At 31.1% G+C, this 17,436-nt stretch overlaps 2 protein-coding genes across 5 annotated transcripts; both read left to right on the forward strand.

The window, feature by feature from the left end:
* Positions 1 to 3,940: 3,940 nt before the first annotated feature.
* LOC137807213 (diacylglycerol O-acyltransferase 1A) lies at positions 3,941 to 13,242 on the forward strand. Of its 4 annotated transcripts, none has more exons than XM_068607714.2 (16): positions 3,941 to 4,365; positions 4,721 to 4,801; positions 4,921 to 4,994; positions 5,104 to 5,179; positions 5,262 to 5,329; positions 5,747 to 5,870; positions 8,187 to 8,285; positions 9,493 to 9,594; positions 9,725 to 9,861; positions 10,468 to 10,549; positions 10,669 to 10,689; positions 10,999 to 11,061; positions 11,570 to 11,617; positions 12,408 to 12,470; positions 12,695 to 12,748; positions 12,846 to 13,242. In XM_068607714.2, the coding sequence occupies exons 1-16, from the start codon at positions 4,051 to 4,053 to the stop codon at positions 12,954 to 12,956; spliced, it is 1,518 nt and encodes a 505-aa protein (XP_068463815.1). In that variant the 5' UTR covers positions 3,941 to 4,050; the 3' UTR covers positions 12,957 to 13,242. The 4 variants fall into 4 exon arrangements, 2 of the variants coding, with proteins under 2 accessions (XP_068463815.1, XP_068463813.1); XR_016519724.1 differs by having other exon boundaries at positions 3,965 to 4,365; positions 9,725 to 9,893; XR_016519723.1 differs by having other exon boundaries at positions 3,966 to 4,365; positions 4,715 to 4,801; positions 9,725 to 9,893.
* Positions 13,243 to 15,842: 2,600 nt separating this feature from the next.
* On the forward strand, positions 15,843 to 16,596 carry LOC137807214 (uncharacterized). Its single transcript, XM_068607715.2, has one exon. The coding sequence runs from the start codon at positions 16,020 to 16,022 to the stop codon at positions 16,368 to 16,370; it is 351 nt and encodes a 116-aa protein (XP_068463816.1). The 5' UTR covers positions 15,843 to 16,019; the 3' UTR covers positions 16,371 to 16,596.
* Positions 16,597 to 17,436: the final 840 nt, after the last annotated feature.

The following is a 17,436-nucleotide window of genomic DNA, read 5'->3' on the forward strand; positions in this document are numbered from 1 at the left end:
TTGCTTGATGTTATTTATATTTCAGATTATGTTTTGATATTCAATTATGAGCCAGATGGGGTGAAATGGAATCGAAAAGTTAATTACAGTGTTGTACTTTGAATACAAAGGATGTATTATCTTAACCTTTGATTCAGGGAGGTTGGGGAGAGATAAATGGGAGAAAAAAGTGGTTTCAGAAGAGATGTGTGGGAATCTGAGGTTGCTTGGAAGTGACAGAAATAAAATAAAATAACGAAGAGAAAGAATTTGAGTTTCTTTGTGACACGTTTCCCTTTTCAAGTTGCTGAACTGTTATTATTATCAAGTGATTAAATGTTATGTATTTTAACTATTTTTTTCTTTTTATTTTAAAATAATTTTGAACAAGTGCTTTATATCAGTAGTTTGCGACCTGGTATGATAGTGTTAAGTTGTACGTCTCCTTATTTTACGTATATTACACTAAGTTTCTTTTCCCACCCATTTTTCATATACCACGATTTATTTTAAGACAAAATTATAAAAGCTTTTAGGTGAGTGAATAAACTCTCCTATTTATCGTACAAGTCACGTTGTTGACACTTTACGGCAAGGATAACAATGAGACTTGGTTGGATTTTAAGTGTTTTAAACTTAGCTTGGTTCAAATTTGACCCAATGAAGCAATATTTGTTTCCTATGCAAACCAACCTACCAACTTGGGAAAACTGACATGGTAGCCGCATATCCAAAATGTTTTTTGAGTAAAATATGAGTTTAGGTGGCAGTGGTGTTCAGAACACTTCCACATTTATGTGGTGCCCAAGCCTTGATTAGGATTCCGAATTGCATGAAATTCTCCACATACTAGTTGTGTTGCCCTTTAAGAATTGGGACTTACTTTAAGGAGATTTTGACTTAGACGTGTCTTAGTGTGAAACCATAATTCCCTAATGGAAGTTTTGAAAACTTTGGATTTTAGTTTCCTAAGCTCACAATTTATTTGTATTATCACTTCCATTGGGGATATAAGGTTGAATTGCTTTACAAGTAGAAAAGAGAGAGTGAAAGATTGTTTTCTTTTATAGATTTTTTTAGATAAGTTAAAAGCTATTACTAATTTCGAAAACTTAAGCTGTTAGAAAAAAATCGAAAACTTAAGTATATCAAAGTATTTCATTCAAGTTAAGTATTTAGAGAATTTATTATATGCATTTAATTTAGTATAAGAAATGTTATAAATTCAGGCGAAAAATATATAATTTTATTCCAAAAAATGGTTATATGTAATGATTTTGCTTTCAAAAGTTTCTGAGTATCTAATTTTGTCTTTAGATTTATTAATTACATAAAAAAATTAGTCCTTTCTAACACATACTTTACTAAGTTAGAGAGTTAAGTTTATCATGAAGTTTTTTCTTACACGAAATTTATTATAAAGACTAGCTTGTCATGAAATTGATAGATCTATGTAATATTTTAAAAGTTAAATCAATACAAAATTATCATTATCATTTTCAATTTCCAATTTTTTTTTATAAAAATGTATAAATATATTAATTAGCTTCTTTATCCTTCTTACAATATTATAACTATACAAAATATGGAAGTTTAGTTATTGTTGCAAAAAAAATATTTTTATATCCTTTTTAGTCTTAAAATGGAGAGAGATCAAGAGTGTGTTTAAAAAAGTTTATGTAATTATGTATTTTTACTGTTGAATGAAGTTAAGAAAATCGTTTATTTATTGATTTATTTATTTATATAAAAATAAAGTTATATTTAAAAAGAAAAAGAAAAGAAAAGTAATACAAGTTAAGTGGGAGATAGACAAAATTCACTTTAAAACTAAACCTATAGAAAAGTAAATCAAAACTGTTTTTAAGAAAATCACATAATTACAAATAACCAAATTAAATAACAATGATCTCTAGTGAAGTTGGAAGCATGTTATTATAATTTGATTTATTTAGCGGTTAAATAAATCAAATTATCTATGTTGTAATTAATAAACTGGATGCAAAACAATCGATTATTTATTAGATTTGATTTCAGTTCGTGTATAACTTTTTTTTAACTCTTATTAAGTAAACAAATTATTTTAAGTATATAATTAATTTTGTTTTATAATTACCTAATGCAACTTAATGTCTTGTAGCAAAAATCAGACAAAAGCACCACAATGTAAAAAACTGAATTGAGCTAAAAAGAAAATTTCCTTGGTAATTTTAGATACAAGTAGAGTGAATTTGGGCTCTATAACTTCACCCTCTTTAGTTTTTATATTCTTCAACCAAATCAATCTTCTTTTTATTTGAATTAAGATAGTTGAAGTTGGAGAGTTGTGAATATGAACAAGGAAGTTCCATGGTGTCAAGATTTTTACCCAAATTAACAAATAGTAAAAACTATTTATTAGATAAATTCATCTTTATCTTAATTAAATTTGTTAAAATCATCATATCATCTGTTATTAAGTTTTTTTTATTCTCATGTTTAATGTTTTTTGATAAATTTTGTTTTAAAGAACCGATATATTATAATAAAATTTTATACAAAATATATGTAAATAAATTAAAAAAGACTCATAAAAAAATTTGAGAAATTGAATGTGACAAAAAAATTGATTATACCAATTTAGAAATTTAGAAAATGCGAATGTCAATTTCGATGATATATCTTGTATCTCCCAAACTCTAAACTAATATTATTTCACCTACCTTTCACAATACTATTTACTTTAATATTTGACGAGCCTTCAAGAACAAAAAAATTAATAAATTACTTTTTGTTTTCAACTTGCAAGTAACATAATATTTATTAAGATATTTAAGCATGCGGCTTTTTATGTTTAAATTTAAATCTAGAATCTTATATATACTGATTTATATAGAAAGGAAATGAAAGGAGTGAAAGAAAAGTAGAAAAAAATATTTCTTTATTTGATTTCTTAAAAATATAAAAAAAAAAGTAAGAACATTTGATACTTTTGTATTTAGCTTTTTCACACCATAGAAACAAAATTGTTATAAATAAATATAAACTTCACAATTTTAATAAGATATAAATATCATAATCTTACAGATTAAATTAGACTTAAATTATTTTTTTAATAAAAAATAATATTATTTTATATATTCATTACAAAAATAACATTATATATTTCATTATTAGACAAAAATTTATAAAATCATTCATTTTTTAAATATTTTTTTTCCTATTTTCAATGAAAAGTTTATTGAGGAAGGAAGTTTTCTTTTTCTCATAAATAAGCATATCTAACAGTGGCATTTCTCACCACCGCTTTCAGACATTTATGGGAATCATCAGATTCCTTTCTATCTTTGCCTGTCAACCCACAATAGAACAAACATCACCATCACACCACCTTACTCTTTTTCTCTTTCTTCCAACTCTAATAAATCAATTCTTATTCTTTTCTTTCATACTTTTATTATTTTGATTCCTTTCTCATCAAAGATTTCTTAATCTTTAGTATTTTGTTTTAACATATTTATATTCATTTTAAATTTCTATATATTATCAATATACACATTCCAATGCATTATACCAAAATAATATCACATATTTCTACTCAAATGTAATAAATAATAATAATAGTTCTTTTTATTTAATATCTTATTGGTATCAACAATATCTACTAAATTTAATTATATCAAATATTAATTATAAATTTAATATCTACTAAAAATATAAAGTAAATATCATAAATAAAAATATAATTTATAAGTTCAAAACATCTATATATTATAACTGATAATTATAATATAATTTATATATTTAAAAGTACTTGTACATATACTTTTATTTTAATCTATATAATGCATATATATAAAGACATGATACATATTCGTAATTATAGTTTAAGATAGTTTAATACATTATTAAAAATGAAAAACATTAATTTGGAAAAATCTGAGATAGATATTGGTCAATGAGTGGTAAACATTATTTATAGAGAGAAATTTTGATTCTCTTGAGATTTTAATTATTATTAAAAGAATTGTAGAAACCTGTTTCTTTTTGGAGAAGACTGCGGAAGTAATCCCACTCTCTTTTTCTTCTCCAATGGAGAATTCTGATCAGCGTCAAACCATAGCCACTGCTATCAACCATTCTACCGTGCGCCGCAGACCCACCGCCACCTCCGCTGGTCGTCTCTACAATTCGCCGGAGTCTACAGACAGTTCCGGCGAAGACTTGGTCAAGGATTCCGGTTCTGATGACTTCATGGACACCGTGGACAGCGCGGTCGCCTATTCACAACCACCACAAAAGCATGAGACTGCAACCTCCAACCTTGAATTCGCGTACCGGCCTTCGGTCCCCGCTCACCGTAGAGTCAAGGAAAGTCCTCTCAGTTCCGACAGCATTTTCCGTCAGGTTCTGGCCGTTAACTTTGACCTCAATGTTGCTTAAACTCCGAAACTGATAGAAAATGAACAGAACCTTGCCGTTTTGCTCCCTTTCGGCATAATTAACAACTCAAAAAAATAGAAATCACAGAGTCTTGAATGAGAGCGTCTTTGAGGTGTTTTAAATAGAGTATGTCACTGCTGGTGAGAGCTTGTTTCATTTATTTGTGTGTACTGGAAGCTAGTCGGTATCAATTTATGATTTGAATTCAATATAGTTGGTGGATCGGGGATTTTTTTTACCTACTTTGTTTTGGTTGATAAGTTGGTGTGATGATGACTCTGTAGTTTTATTTGTTTACTAATTATTCCATCAGCTGCAGAGTCACGCGGGCCTGTTCAACCTCTGTATCGTAGTACTTGTTGCAGTAAATAGCAGACTCATAATCGAGAATCTAATGAAGGTTTTGCCTTTTCCTGTTTAATTGTCCATTCCCCTGTAACAATTTTCTGTTTTCTATTTATGGCCTTGATTTTGACGGTTCTGTATTTATTGTCTCTCTTATTGTGTGTTTTATTGCAGTATGGCTTGTTGATCAAGTCTGGATTTTGGTTTAGTTCAAGTTCATTGAGTGACTGGCCCCTTTTCATGTGTTGGTAATGCCCTTCATGAATTCTCATGAGGATAAACTATATGCTGTGTAATTATTTTTAGGGTTGTTTCTTCAAATGTTTTGTAACAGTAAGTGATTGTGTGGATTTGCAGTCTTTCTCTTGTGGTATTTCCTTTTACTGCCTTTATAGTGGAGAAGTTGGCACAATGGAAGTGTATACCGGAATCAGTAAGTGATCATGCCATGTGAGCTTTTGTTAAATCTTAATATCTGTATACACGGGAATATTATGTTGACTTTAATGTTGCAGGTCGTTGTTCTACTTCATATAATCATTACCTCAGCTTCAGTTTTGTATCCAGTTTTAGTGATTCTCAGGTTAGTCTAGTTATTTGGCATATATTCTTCAAAATTTATTCTGGGTCTGCCGTCTTGGCTCCTTTTTTGTTTTGACATTTGTTGTTATACCATCCATTTTGAAAGAATTATCTTATAGAATGTGATTTAAGTTGATATTTGATAATGGTGTTACATAACAAACATTGTCACTCTCCTGCACTGAGAATTTAAGAACCTCATTATCTTTTAAATTATTTGAGATAAATTTAAAGCCCTTTTATGATGTTGGAATTGAATTACCTTTCAAACTATTATTGGATTGCTATATGAACATTGAGAAATGAAGATGATTGCTGAGGGTTAAAATATTCTTATGCGTGTGCATAGTCATTTCATAGATAAGGATAGGGAAGATGGATTATTATTACTGACTTGTAACCTTCCTTTTTTTTGCAGGTGTGACTCTGCTTTTGTATCGGGTGTCACTTTAATGCTATTTTCTTGCGTTGTATGGTTAAAATTGGTGTCTTATGCACATACAAACTATGATATGCGACAACTTACCAAATCAATTGAAAAGGTAATATATATACCGGCTGTTTGAATGGAGAGAGAATTTTAAAACTTTGTTTCTTGAAGTCAAGTTTTCTCTCTTTTGTTTTCTTTCATCATTTTTGTTTATTCTTTGTGATTTTTCTTTCCTCTATTTTTCCTTAACCAACACGGTCTTATGTAACATTGCCAAACTCAAGAGTTTGTGTAAACTAGGAGAGTTGTGTAAACTCGATTCGCAAACTCATAAGAGTTTAATTTGTATAAAAAATATTAAAATACCTATAAATGACATAATAAAGCAAAATAGTAAACCTCAACGATAAAGTAATTAAGTCTAGTAGTACAATACTACTAAATGAGTTCAAAATACACCAAACAAAGCATAAGTTCATGCAAGACATAAGCTCTTAACATGATAACATTTATGTGAATATTTTTCTATGGATAATGCTGAAGCGTATATTTTATCAAGCTTATCAGTATTAAATACACTAAAACATCTTGCTCCTTAATTTTATAAGTTGTTGTTGATAATGGGAAAACAAAGTAAAAAGAAAAACCATCTTAAAAACAGAAACTGACTAAACCACTAACAACATAGATTCTTATCAATCCACTAATTGACTTACTCAAACAAAATGAAAACCTCTTTGGCAGCATCTAAAGCAAGTTCGAAACACTCCTCCTTGCCTTGGAGGTCGCAAACTTCTAACTTCTTTCTCAAAAATTCAATCTGCTGAATTACAGTGTCTTGGATATGACATCAATTGTTCTGTTTTAAATGAGAATTTTCCTATTGAAATATTATTGCTTCCTTCTCATGTGATTGGGCCATGACATTTTCAACTTTAAACACTTCCTACCATGTTCCATTTTTGTAGTTTCTCCTTTATTTTTGTCTTCTTTTTTAGCCAAAGTTCCAAACAGATTTTCTCTTAGAGCATTTTCACTCAAATATATCAGCTTATTTGTGTGTTTTTGCACAATAGCTTTAGTTTTTTCTTCAGAAACACCACTTCCTTCTTTGGGATTGTTATTCCGAAATTAGCTTGATCTTCTTCAGATTTTTGCCTCTTATGTCACAATTCAATAAGTTTTGATCAATTTTAAGAACATACACCACATCAAAAATTAATTTTGAATAGACCTTCTTGTTTGTCATGTGGTTTGTAGAACCACTATCAATGAGTCAATTCTAACTTAATTCAATTTTAGAGAAATGTGTTACAGCAAACAAGTACTTTTCCTCCTCTTGATCTATAGCCTGTGCCACTTTACAATGTGGTTCAGTCTTGTTTTTGCATAATTAACTCCTAGTCCCACTTGATTACACTCAATGCACTTAGCATTAGCTGTTCTCCAACATTTAAATGGTGGCTTAGCCATTTTCCCGCAGTTCTGACAAGGTGGATAACATTTAAATACACCTGCACGCTTGCCAAACCAAGTGAGCCTACCAAAATAGACTTTCATACCATGCCAGAGTTCATCCTAGAACCAATTGTATTTAACTGAAATTTCCCAACAAATAAGTCACACTCCAAGAATTGTTGACTTCACAATCTTTTTCTGCAGCGTCCCACAAATCCAAAGGTCACAGTTCTCCCCATCAAAGATAGGAGGAGTAACTTGTGCGAAATATTATTCAGCATCCATTTCATAGGTCCCTTGAAAAGAGAGCTCTAGTACCATTGTTGAATTTTAATTGAGATAAAAAATTGTTGGAAGAGAAAAGTAGTAGAGAAGTAATGTGAATATTTTTCTATTTGGGATATGCTGAAGCGTGTATTTTTGTGTGTATTTCAGTGTATATACACTGCAAAAAGATCTTGCTCCTTGATTTTAGGAGTTGTTACTGTTTATGGGAAAACAAAAACAGAAACTATCTCGAAATAGAAACTGACTAAACCACTAAATTAAAACTGCATTTGACAGTATCAAAGACACCTCCCCGACAATTTAAATAACGAAATAAGGACAAATGTTTTCTTAAGACTCATAAGTTCCACTTATAAGTTGGTAGACATTAATTACAAAAGGTCATTTTCACTTACTTGTATACTTTAAAGAGAACTATATGTTTTATGATGTATTTGATGATTAGTTTTCACACAAGAATATTGTGCTTGACTAAGCTGTAGTTTATAGATCATGTTCAAAACTTCATAATGTGCTAAAGTAAAGTTTATTTTGTCTTAATTCAAATTACTTCCATCCTGTTTTCCGTTTTATTACTTCCTTATATCTGGATGATTAGCTTTTCACTTGAGTGAATGTGTGATATATAAACACTTGTTTCCCCCCTTATTCGAACATGTTTCCTATGTTTCCTTTGTTACAGGGAGAAGCAGTACCCAATACTGTGAATATGGAATATCCTTACAGTGTGAGGTTCAAGAGCTTGGCATACTTCATGGTTGCTCCTACTTTATGTTACCAGGTAGCAGTACTTTCTAGTGATTTAGTATAGTTTGTTTTTTGGAAGCAAATTCCTTTTATTTGTAATGGTTGTAGAGTTGCCTCATTACCTATTTTACAACTGTATTCATTTTTCTCTTATTAGATTGCTTATAGGCACTAGTATGTGGACTTTACCCGTATGTCTTTGGTGTGAATATGTCTGAGGTTTTTAGTCAGTGTCTGACATGCTGTTGGGAACCAAAAGACAGAACATGAGAAAATTAATGCTTCTTGTACTGAATATTGAATGAGGACAATGAAAACAGATAATTATCTGGCAAGTGTTTCTCCTTTCACAACAGAGTAAATCCTCATATAAAAGTATCTCACTAACCCTCTTTAACATATAATCAAACTAATTGCTAACCATCCCCACTAATTTACACAGCTAGGAATTAAGTTCCCGCCTAACAAGATTAATTGATCCAGAGTTTTATGTGTGATCATTTGATAGGATTTTCCAATACTATTATAATTATCTTGCTAACCCTCTTTAACTATCGTCTTCAATACATGTGATACCTTTCACCAAATGTCTTCATTTCTTATCCTGTATTTCCTTTCCATTTTCATATGTTGGTCATTAACCTTGTTCATCTCAACACTCAAAATTATTTTCGATTTCTTTGCCGTGCCTATAGACAATACAACATTTTGTAGCACCAAATATTGCATAACAAAATCTATGGCAGAAATCCCAAAACCTTTCTCTAGCTCTCCCTATACTTCCAATTGTACGAAATTCCTCTTGTGCTTCCCAATTGCAATATGCTAGTTTAGACACAATGTGTCTGTCAGTGTCTTCCTCACTTGTGTGAGAGAAGGGGACGGGGTTGTATTTCTGTTTGTCAATCTGTATATTATAGTGCTTGGTTCTCACTTTAGTATGTTTAAAAGCTAAGACTCTTTGAAAGGAATGGGTATTTTACATGACTCCCTGGCAAAAAGTGTAGCATACATTTTTTATACTTTGTGAGAGTAGTAGATGAGCTTTGGCATTGTCATTTTTACCTAATTTGCCAAAATTTTGCTTGGGTGCTCTTTGAGTAGGTTTATACAGTTCATTTGTCTTTGCCTTTTTATGCACAAATGTATCTCCATGTGGATTTCACTTTTTAATTTTCTTTTGAGAGCAAAGTTTCTCACATTTATGTACTTGTATTTTGTTTTATGATCTGCTGTTTTAGCTAAGCTATCCTCGCACACCTTATATTCGAAAGGGTTGGGTGTTTCGTCAACTTGTCAAGCTGATAGTATTTACAGGAGTTATGGGTTTTATTATTGAACAAGTAAGCAGTACTGGTTAATAAATTTTGTTCATTTCTACATTTTCTCTCTTTTCTGTTTGCGCATTTTTTTTCTTCAAATTTGTTGTTTCTACTGGTATTCTGATGTTGTTTTGACTGTGCAATTTTGCAGTACATTAATCCTATTGTACAAAATTCACAGCATCCTTTCAAGGGAGACCTTCTTTATGCCATCGAAAGAGTTCTGAAGCTTTCTGTTCCAAATCTATATGTGTGGCTTTGCATGTTCTATTGCTTTTTTCACCTTTGGTATACCGTCCCTTATTTTGTTCAACATGCATGTATGTGTGCATTTTTCTTACAAGATATTAATAGGAAGTGATCTTCACTTCCCATAAATTGAATAATTATTGTTTTAATTTCTTGTGTTTAATGCCTTGACTTCTGTACCCGGGCAATTTTGATGATGATGATGTTGATATTATAAGTCTGTACTTAATTAATCTTTCAAAGCATCCTTATAGTGATATCACCTTACTAAAAACCCTCAATAATAATTGCATCATCAGTGGTAAGATATAGGTGATTTAAAGGTGTGCATGTAGAGACTATTGCTGTCAGGAGTATGTACTTATTAAGATCTAAAAATTATTGGTGAGCCACTAATGGTCAGTTTAAGTGAGATTCTGATGGATATAAGGGATTTATTAGCCTAGTTTTATTTATGGGTTTGTATATTTTTCCTGTAGCCAGTGAGGATGCTTTACTCTTCATTTATGCTCATTTTTTGTGCAAGCATAAATGCTGATCTGCTTGTCTTATCTATGGGTATTAGAAAAGGTTAAGCTATGATTTTTTAAAAGATTTAGTTCGTATATGAGGCAGCTAATCCTTCTACTGACCGTTTCAATGTAGGTTAAATATACTGGCAGAGCTTCTTCGATTTGGTGATCGCGAATTCTACAAGGACTGGTGGAATGCCAAAACTGTTGAAGATGTAAGTTATTTCCTAATTAGGTGTTAACTTACATTATTCTTAATCTTTAAGCAAAGAGATTTGTGACATAGTGTCTTCTTCGCCAACTGTATTTGTGGCATTGCTGCTGCTTCCATCAGTATTGGAGAATGTGGAATATGGTATGTCTCCTTTTCGGACTAAATTTTGATCAACGTTTTTTTTTGTCTGCAAAATGATTTTTGGTCTCTTATTAGGATGAAATTCATGTGAGCACGCACACACATGATATTTTATTTAACTTTCCCTTTCTGTACAATGAGGGCTGACAACTCAGACTGTTTTAACAAAAGGAAGGAAGGAAAGTTACAACTTTTTTGTCATCTGTTACTGAACAAATGGTTCTAAATCTCAGAACATATAGTTGATTCTTTATCAACTGTAATTCTAAACCATTTGTATACTACTGAATGGATTCTTTCACATTGCAGCCTGTTCACAAATGGATGATCCGCCACCTATATTTTCCGTGTTTAAGGCATGGCATACCAAAGGTAATAAAGCATCCTCCGGTTTTACCAATGGATCCCAAACTAATTTGCTCTAAACTTTACACAGTTATGTAAAAACTTGTGAATAAGGCTATTACATATCTATTACGTAAGTTCTTTTAAAACATATGTATATAGTTTTATCGACTTTGTTATGGTTTGATATGTCTGATGCACTTGGAGCTATAAGTAGAAAGTTGTCAATTGATAGACAATAATTGAACTTCATCCACTGTTCTGACGTTTCAGATAAATGACTTTGGAATGCATAAACATGACTCACGTGAACAAGAATTGCAAAGGAACTCCATTTTTTGTTCTATGGAATCATGTTTAATATATCTATTGTGAATTTTTTTTCTTGGTCTTTTTTATCAAAAATATCTTATTAACATAGTTGCTTCTCATTGGTCAGTATTTGGATTGGCTCTTCTTTTGTCAAACATTATTGGTATTTTATTTATTTGAGTTATAGATATATTTATGATTTTGATCTTCCATCATTGTACAGGCCGTTGCTCTTTTAATTGCCTTCCTGGTTTCTGCTTTATTCCATGAGGTGTGTTATTCATTTCTTAGAACATTCCTCTCTCATATTTTTGGTATTTTGTCAAAATTGTTGTTTTGTGCTTGTATGCATGCTACACAATAGAAATCTGAAAGAAACTTGCTTTAATTTATTCTTGGAGTATCTTTGTTCCTACCCTTTCTATTGTTTGGGACTGTGTGGATGAGGAATGAAAGTTATAAAGTAGGTTGTGACTGATTTGCTAAATATTGGTATAGGACATTACTTGTCTTTGCACTATCTACAACCTGATGATGGCCTCAGAAACCTAGCTACCTAAATCCTTTACGTTGGCATGCTTAGATACTAACATTGGCATATCTTATAATTGGATAGAGATGAATATTAGTGGACTGCTACATTTCTAGTTTCTACCCGTGTTATCTCTTAAGAAGTCGACTTCAAACCTAACTTAACCTTACAAAATGAGCAAGTGGCGATAGGCCCAACAAATTCTCGTCAGAATAAGCTCGAACTTAAATGACTTTGATACCATCTTAAGAATTACATTTTAAGTCTAATTCAACCTTACAAAATTGACTCTATGGTGAGATTTGCACCCACTTATATACTATAAATATACTATGAATTATCCTTATCTAGTCGATGTGGGATCTCCAACAAACACAATATTAATTTTGTCACCAAAATTTCCCTAGCTTTAGTCAGACATGTTATCTTTATCCATGAATACTTTTTTGCACTGTTGTAATTTGTTGTCAACGTTTTCTTAAGAGAGTTGTGGAGTTTTTCTTACGATTTCACGTTCTTCTGAGTGCAGCTGTGCATTGCTGTTCCTTGCCACATATTCAAATTGTGGGCTTTCGGTGGAATTATGTTTCAGGTGAAATCAAGTAACTGAATCATACTATTTACTAACCTTCTACTATTAAACTGAAGTATGACAGTAACACAAATTTTCCATTAATTCCCTGCTCTTTTATGGCCAACTGAAAGAAAGTATTCTCTGGAGTAATTAACTTGCGCAATGTTTTGTAATAGTTATGGATTATGATTTCATCCGTATTTTTGGTTCAATTGACATGATAATGAATGCCTTTTTACTAGGTTCCTCTGGTCTTAATCACTCATTATCTTCAAGAAAAATTCAGAAACTCAATGGTATGTAAATAAGCATATGGGTTTATAATATCTTAAAAACTCCATCATCTGGATTTTGATTCGTTGGTTTATTAATTTGTTATTTTCTTCATGCCAGGTTGGAAATATGATTTTTTGGTTCATATTCAGTATCCTTGGACAACCTATGTGTGTACTGCTCTACTACCATGACTTGATGAATAGGAAAAGCAAACTTGACCAGAGCTAGCATTATTAATGACCAAAGCAAACTTGTATTTACATCCACCTTGGCAGTGGCTGCTCTGCTCTGAATGAATATCCACGTGATATGCCAGTTCGTGAGGCTAATTCATCTTGATCTGTGTACTTGCCCCCTTCCCTCTGGCAATTGTATCAATATATGCATTTTTGAGAATCATGCCTTGGCATTGATATCTGCCAAGGAACAGTGTAACTGGTTTCTGTTAAATGTTAATTGGTATAGGGATAAATGTAAATGGTTTTTTGCTCAATATATTTATTTCTTCCTTGTCTCCCAAGTTCCACGGACGAATAACGTCCTTTAATATGGCATTTTTTGAGCTGCATTAGCATGCTAAACTTGACCAAGTATCCTTGTGTTCGATTTCTATTGACGAAAATCAGTTTAATGATTCTAGCATATAAAGTTCTCAATTGAAGAGTGCCACTATTATCATTTTTCATTTAAATTGTTTATTCATTAGTTAATTACTTGTTATTGATATATAAATGAATAAGTATCTTTTTGTTGAGACTATTCATTTAAAATTTTTTATTTAAATTAGCTTTAGGAAATATTCCAATTTTTTTACATAAAGAGAAAAATATATTTATTATTTAGATTTAGGAAATTAAATTTGATATTTGTGCAAAATCAATGTAAAATTTGATAGTTGTGCAAGATTTTTTACGACTATTCTAATATCATAAAAAGTTAATTTATTGTAACAGTTATATATGTCCAACATATGTTCACATATAACCTTTTATGACATGTATTTCTAGAATTTTCATAGAAAATTTAACTTATTAATAGTTAGCCTAACCATTGTCACGATAAATGGTTTTATATGATAAATATTTCTAGAAACATTATAGAAAATATGACTTTTTATGACAAGTAGCACCACAACCATCATGGTAAGTCAAATTTTTATTTTTATTATTGTAATAACAATTATAGTAAGTTGTCTTTTTAAAAAAATCAATTTTGTTTTATAAGGCTTCCTCCCTTCATTACTAGTATCATTCACCTGCATATAACAATGTATAATTTTTAGACAAAGCAATTATATATTTAGACAAGGTAATTAAATGGTATTATCCAATAAAAGTTGTACGAAAAATGATAAATATAACATTCAATTATATATTTAAATAATTTCTTATATATCTTTATTTTTCGGTGGAGATGAATCATTAAATAACTATAAAAAAAAAATGTTACCTCTCTCCACGAGTTAGTAATGTTTGCAAATATGATGGTGTACATGTGCTTCAATACATAATATCCATACTCATAATTTTCTAATTGATATGAGCACGACAAATTAAATACAAATAACTAAAATATATTTTATACCCTAATTAAATAGTGGTGAGACAAAATGAGTTACATTAGGTGTAATTAATTGTATCTTGTTCTCAACTACAGGTAATTAACAACTGTAATTCTTATGCGTCTAGTATATGTTTGATGGTCAAAGTGTTAGTTTTCTTATACAATGAACACAAGAGAACTACGAGAAAATGATGAGAAATAATGACCAACAACCACCAATGACTCCTACAAGTTGTAATAATGTTAATAATAAATAAGTACTAAATTAATTAATTGTAATTTAAAATTATATACTTATTTATCCAAGTATGATGTTAAATAAACTTCTTTGTCTACATTTTAAAATATCTTTATTAAGTATGTTTGCACCTCACTTGTTTTATTTTTTACACTTTAAATGACAAGAGGGTCAAGAAATCCATACGTTAGAATAAAGTATGTATATATTAAACTATTTTTAAGGTTAATTAAAGTATACTTAGTTTTGCGTGTGGCATTATAAATATTTGTGCTACTGTTCTCAAAGATTTTTTATCTAATGGAAGGTTTTTTAACTTTGCCCTGCATGACAAATGCTAAGTTTGCTTCCATTTCCAACAATAATAAATTTCTTACCATTATAGTATTCCTCATGTGACAAAATTTTCATATTCTTGCCAACATGATGGCTAGCTGAGTATCTGCATATCACAAGGATCTTCAACCACCTCAGGAGTTATCATTAGTGCATTTGAGACTTGGTTGTTGGATGACTTTGCCATTAAATTACAATCAAATTTGTTCCTGCAAATTAAAGGCATGTCATTTCCTCTATCACAAAATTGACACACAATTTCAAAACATAAAATTATATTTATTATTTAGATTTAAGAAATTAAGATCAATATATTGTTAACATTTGATATCATGTTAGATTTTGCTCTATATTAGAGCATATAAATAAAATAATTTACAATTTTCTCTGCATAATACATGTCTTACATTTTCAAAATATATTTTCATAACTTTAAAATTTCAACAATCTTTAAGACTTATCATTGGTTAAAATAGGATAAGATAAACAATAAGCTAAAAATAAACATTAATTTTAACTAATATATGTTATGAATGGTGATAAAAAAAATACTAATAATAGGTGGTGGTAACCCATATTGAAAGGTTAATTTAAAATATAAAATATCAAAGTTATCTAAAATTTGAAAGATGGAATGTATTTAATATATATTTATAATGTGGTTAACTGATTAGTAAATGTTAGTTATACATAATAAGAAGTTAATGAGCAGTTAAATAGAAAAGAGGGTTTGTGTGAATGAGAAAAAAACAAAAAGAAAGTTTGCAGGAAGGGTAAGTGAGTAATGATAGGAGCTATAAATTGGTACCCAAAGAAGTAGCAAGAGCACATGATCCAATTGGGACACCCAACCCAACTGTTAAATTTCAACGCCGTGCCTGTCACGTGACATTTCCCGCGTGTCATGTTCCCATTGGCTCCACGATCCACGCTCAACAAAATAAAAGCGAAAAACGTTTTTATTTGATTTATTTTATTACAGATAAAAAAAAGTAGCACCGACGCCAAAAAGGCATAGTAGTCAGCGCCCCCAGCAGCAGTCGATTAAGAAAACGCAAAAATCATCGGTAAAACAACAAACAAAACATGTTGTGGTCTGCCTAAGGTCCTGTTCGCAAACAACACCCTTTCTCTGCAATCAATCGGCACCCACCATGGAAGACTTCAGATCCAAATCGTACGGCCACGGAAGGATGCAGATTGAGCCCTATAATGGAACTGGCATGCAAGATCTCCGCTGCTACAGCGCCTCCTACGCCTCTTCGGTGCACCCAACTCAAACCCAGACGGCAAACAACAACATCAACGATGTCAAGTTCAAGAAGGGGAAATCCACAAATGGGTCCACATCGAAAAGTTGGAGCTTCAGTGACCCCGAGTTGCAGCGTAAAAAGAGGGTCGCTAGCTACAAGGTGTATGCTGTTGAAGGAAAACTGAAAGGGTCTCTGAGGAAGAGCTTTAAGTGGCTCAAGGACAGGTGCAACAGAGTTGTCTATGGCTGGTAACAACAACTTCAACTTCTTTTCTCAGCTGGGTGGGTGGGGTGTTTCATATCATATATAACAATAATTTATGTTTTATATATATAATTTATTTGCTGCTTAGTCTTTATTTATGTGCCTGCTAAAGTACACATAAAGAATGTAATATGGAAGAGAATTTGGGATTCTTGTCTTCGTTTTGGTCCATGTCGTAAAGAGTGCATTTTTCTAGCTTTCTTACTTTTCCTCACTCTGTTTCTTGTGGAGTTTCATTTCAATTGTCTTTATAATTTTCACGAAATTAGTGCATCAATGTTCAATACTTCCAATGGGTGTTCCCTCCTTTTGATTTGAATCTCTAGAATAGAAGTGAATGTGGTTCACTGGTTTTCCTTTTCCCCTTCGGAAATGATGAACTTTTAATTCTAGTAAGAGGAGGAGTCTTCTTTTATGTAACTTTTGTTTTGAATTACTTGAGTGGCTGAGTTTCGGGTCCACTAGGACATCCTTTTTGTTTTGCTTTTTTGTGTGATGATCATGGTACGGTTCAGGAGAAACATTTGGATGCTGCATGCCGCTTTTAGTGGTATCATTTTATCAAGGCTTCTCAAAGAAGTCTTCAGTACAGGCCAAAGTTTCCAGGTGCATATTAAGGGAGTGATTGGATTTGGAATACTATTTTGCTAACAACCTTGTAAATCCCTGGAACCTGGAGGGAAATTTTGGCAGATGAATTTGATTTGGTACTGAAGTGTTTTTTTATACATGTTAGAGTTCAATAAAAATAAATTCCTTTTTAAATTTTCCAATGATTCTTCCATTCTTTGCATAATTTAAGCATAAATGTTTCTTATGTGTACTTGTCTGGAGTTCATCCTAATTAAACATCAGGATTTACTAAACAAATAGTGTATTGATGAAATTAATGAAGGTATTGGACTTACATAAGACTGCCTCACTTACATTCCAAATACTCTTATAACTTGCCTTGCCTTAGGATTTAACCAATGAAACAAACAGATGTAGTTTTTCTGGCCAACCAATGAAACTATATTTATTTCAAATTTCATTAGTTTAATGAAAGATAAAA

This window comes from Phaseolus vulgaris, chromosome 3, assembly GCF_051622355.1.
Source record: "Phaseolus vulgaris cultivar YP4 chromosome 3, ASM5162235v1, whole genome shotgun sequence".
NCBI lineage: Eukaryota > Viridiplantae > Streptophyta > Magnoliopsida > Fabales > Fabaceae > Phaseolus > Phaseolus vulgaris.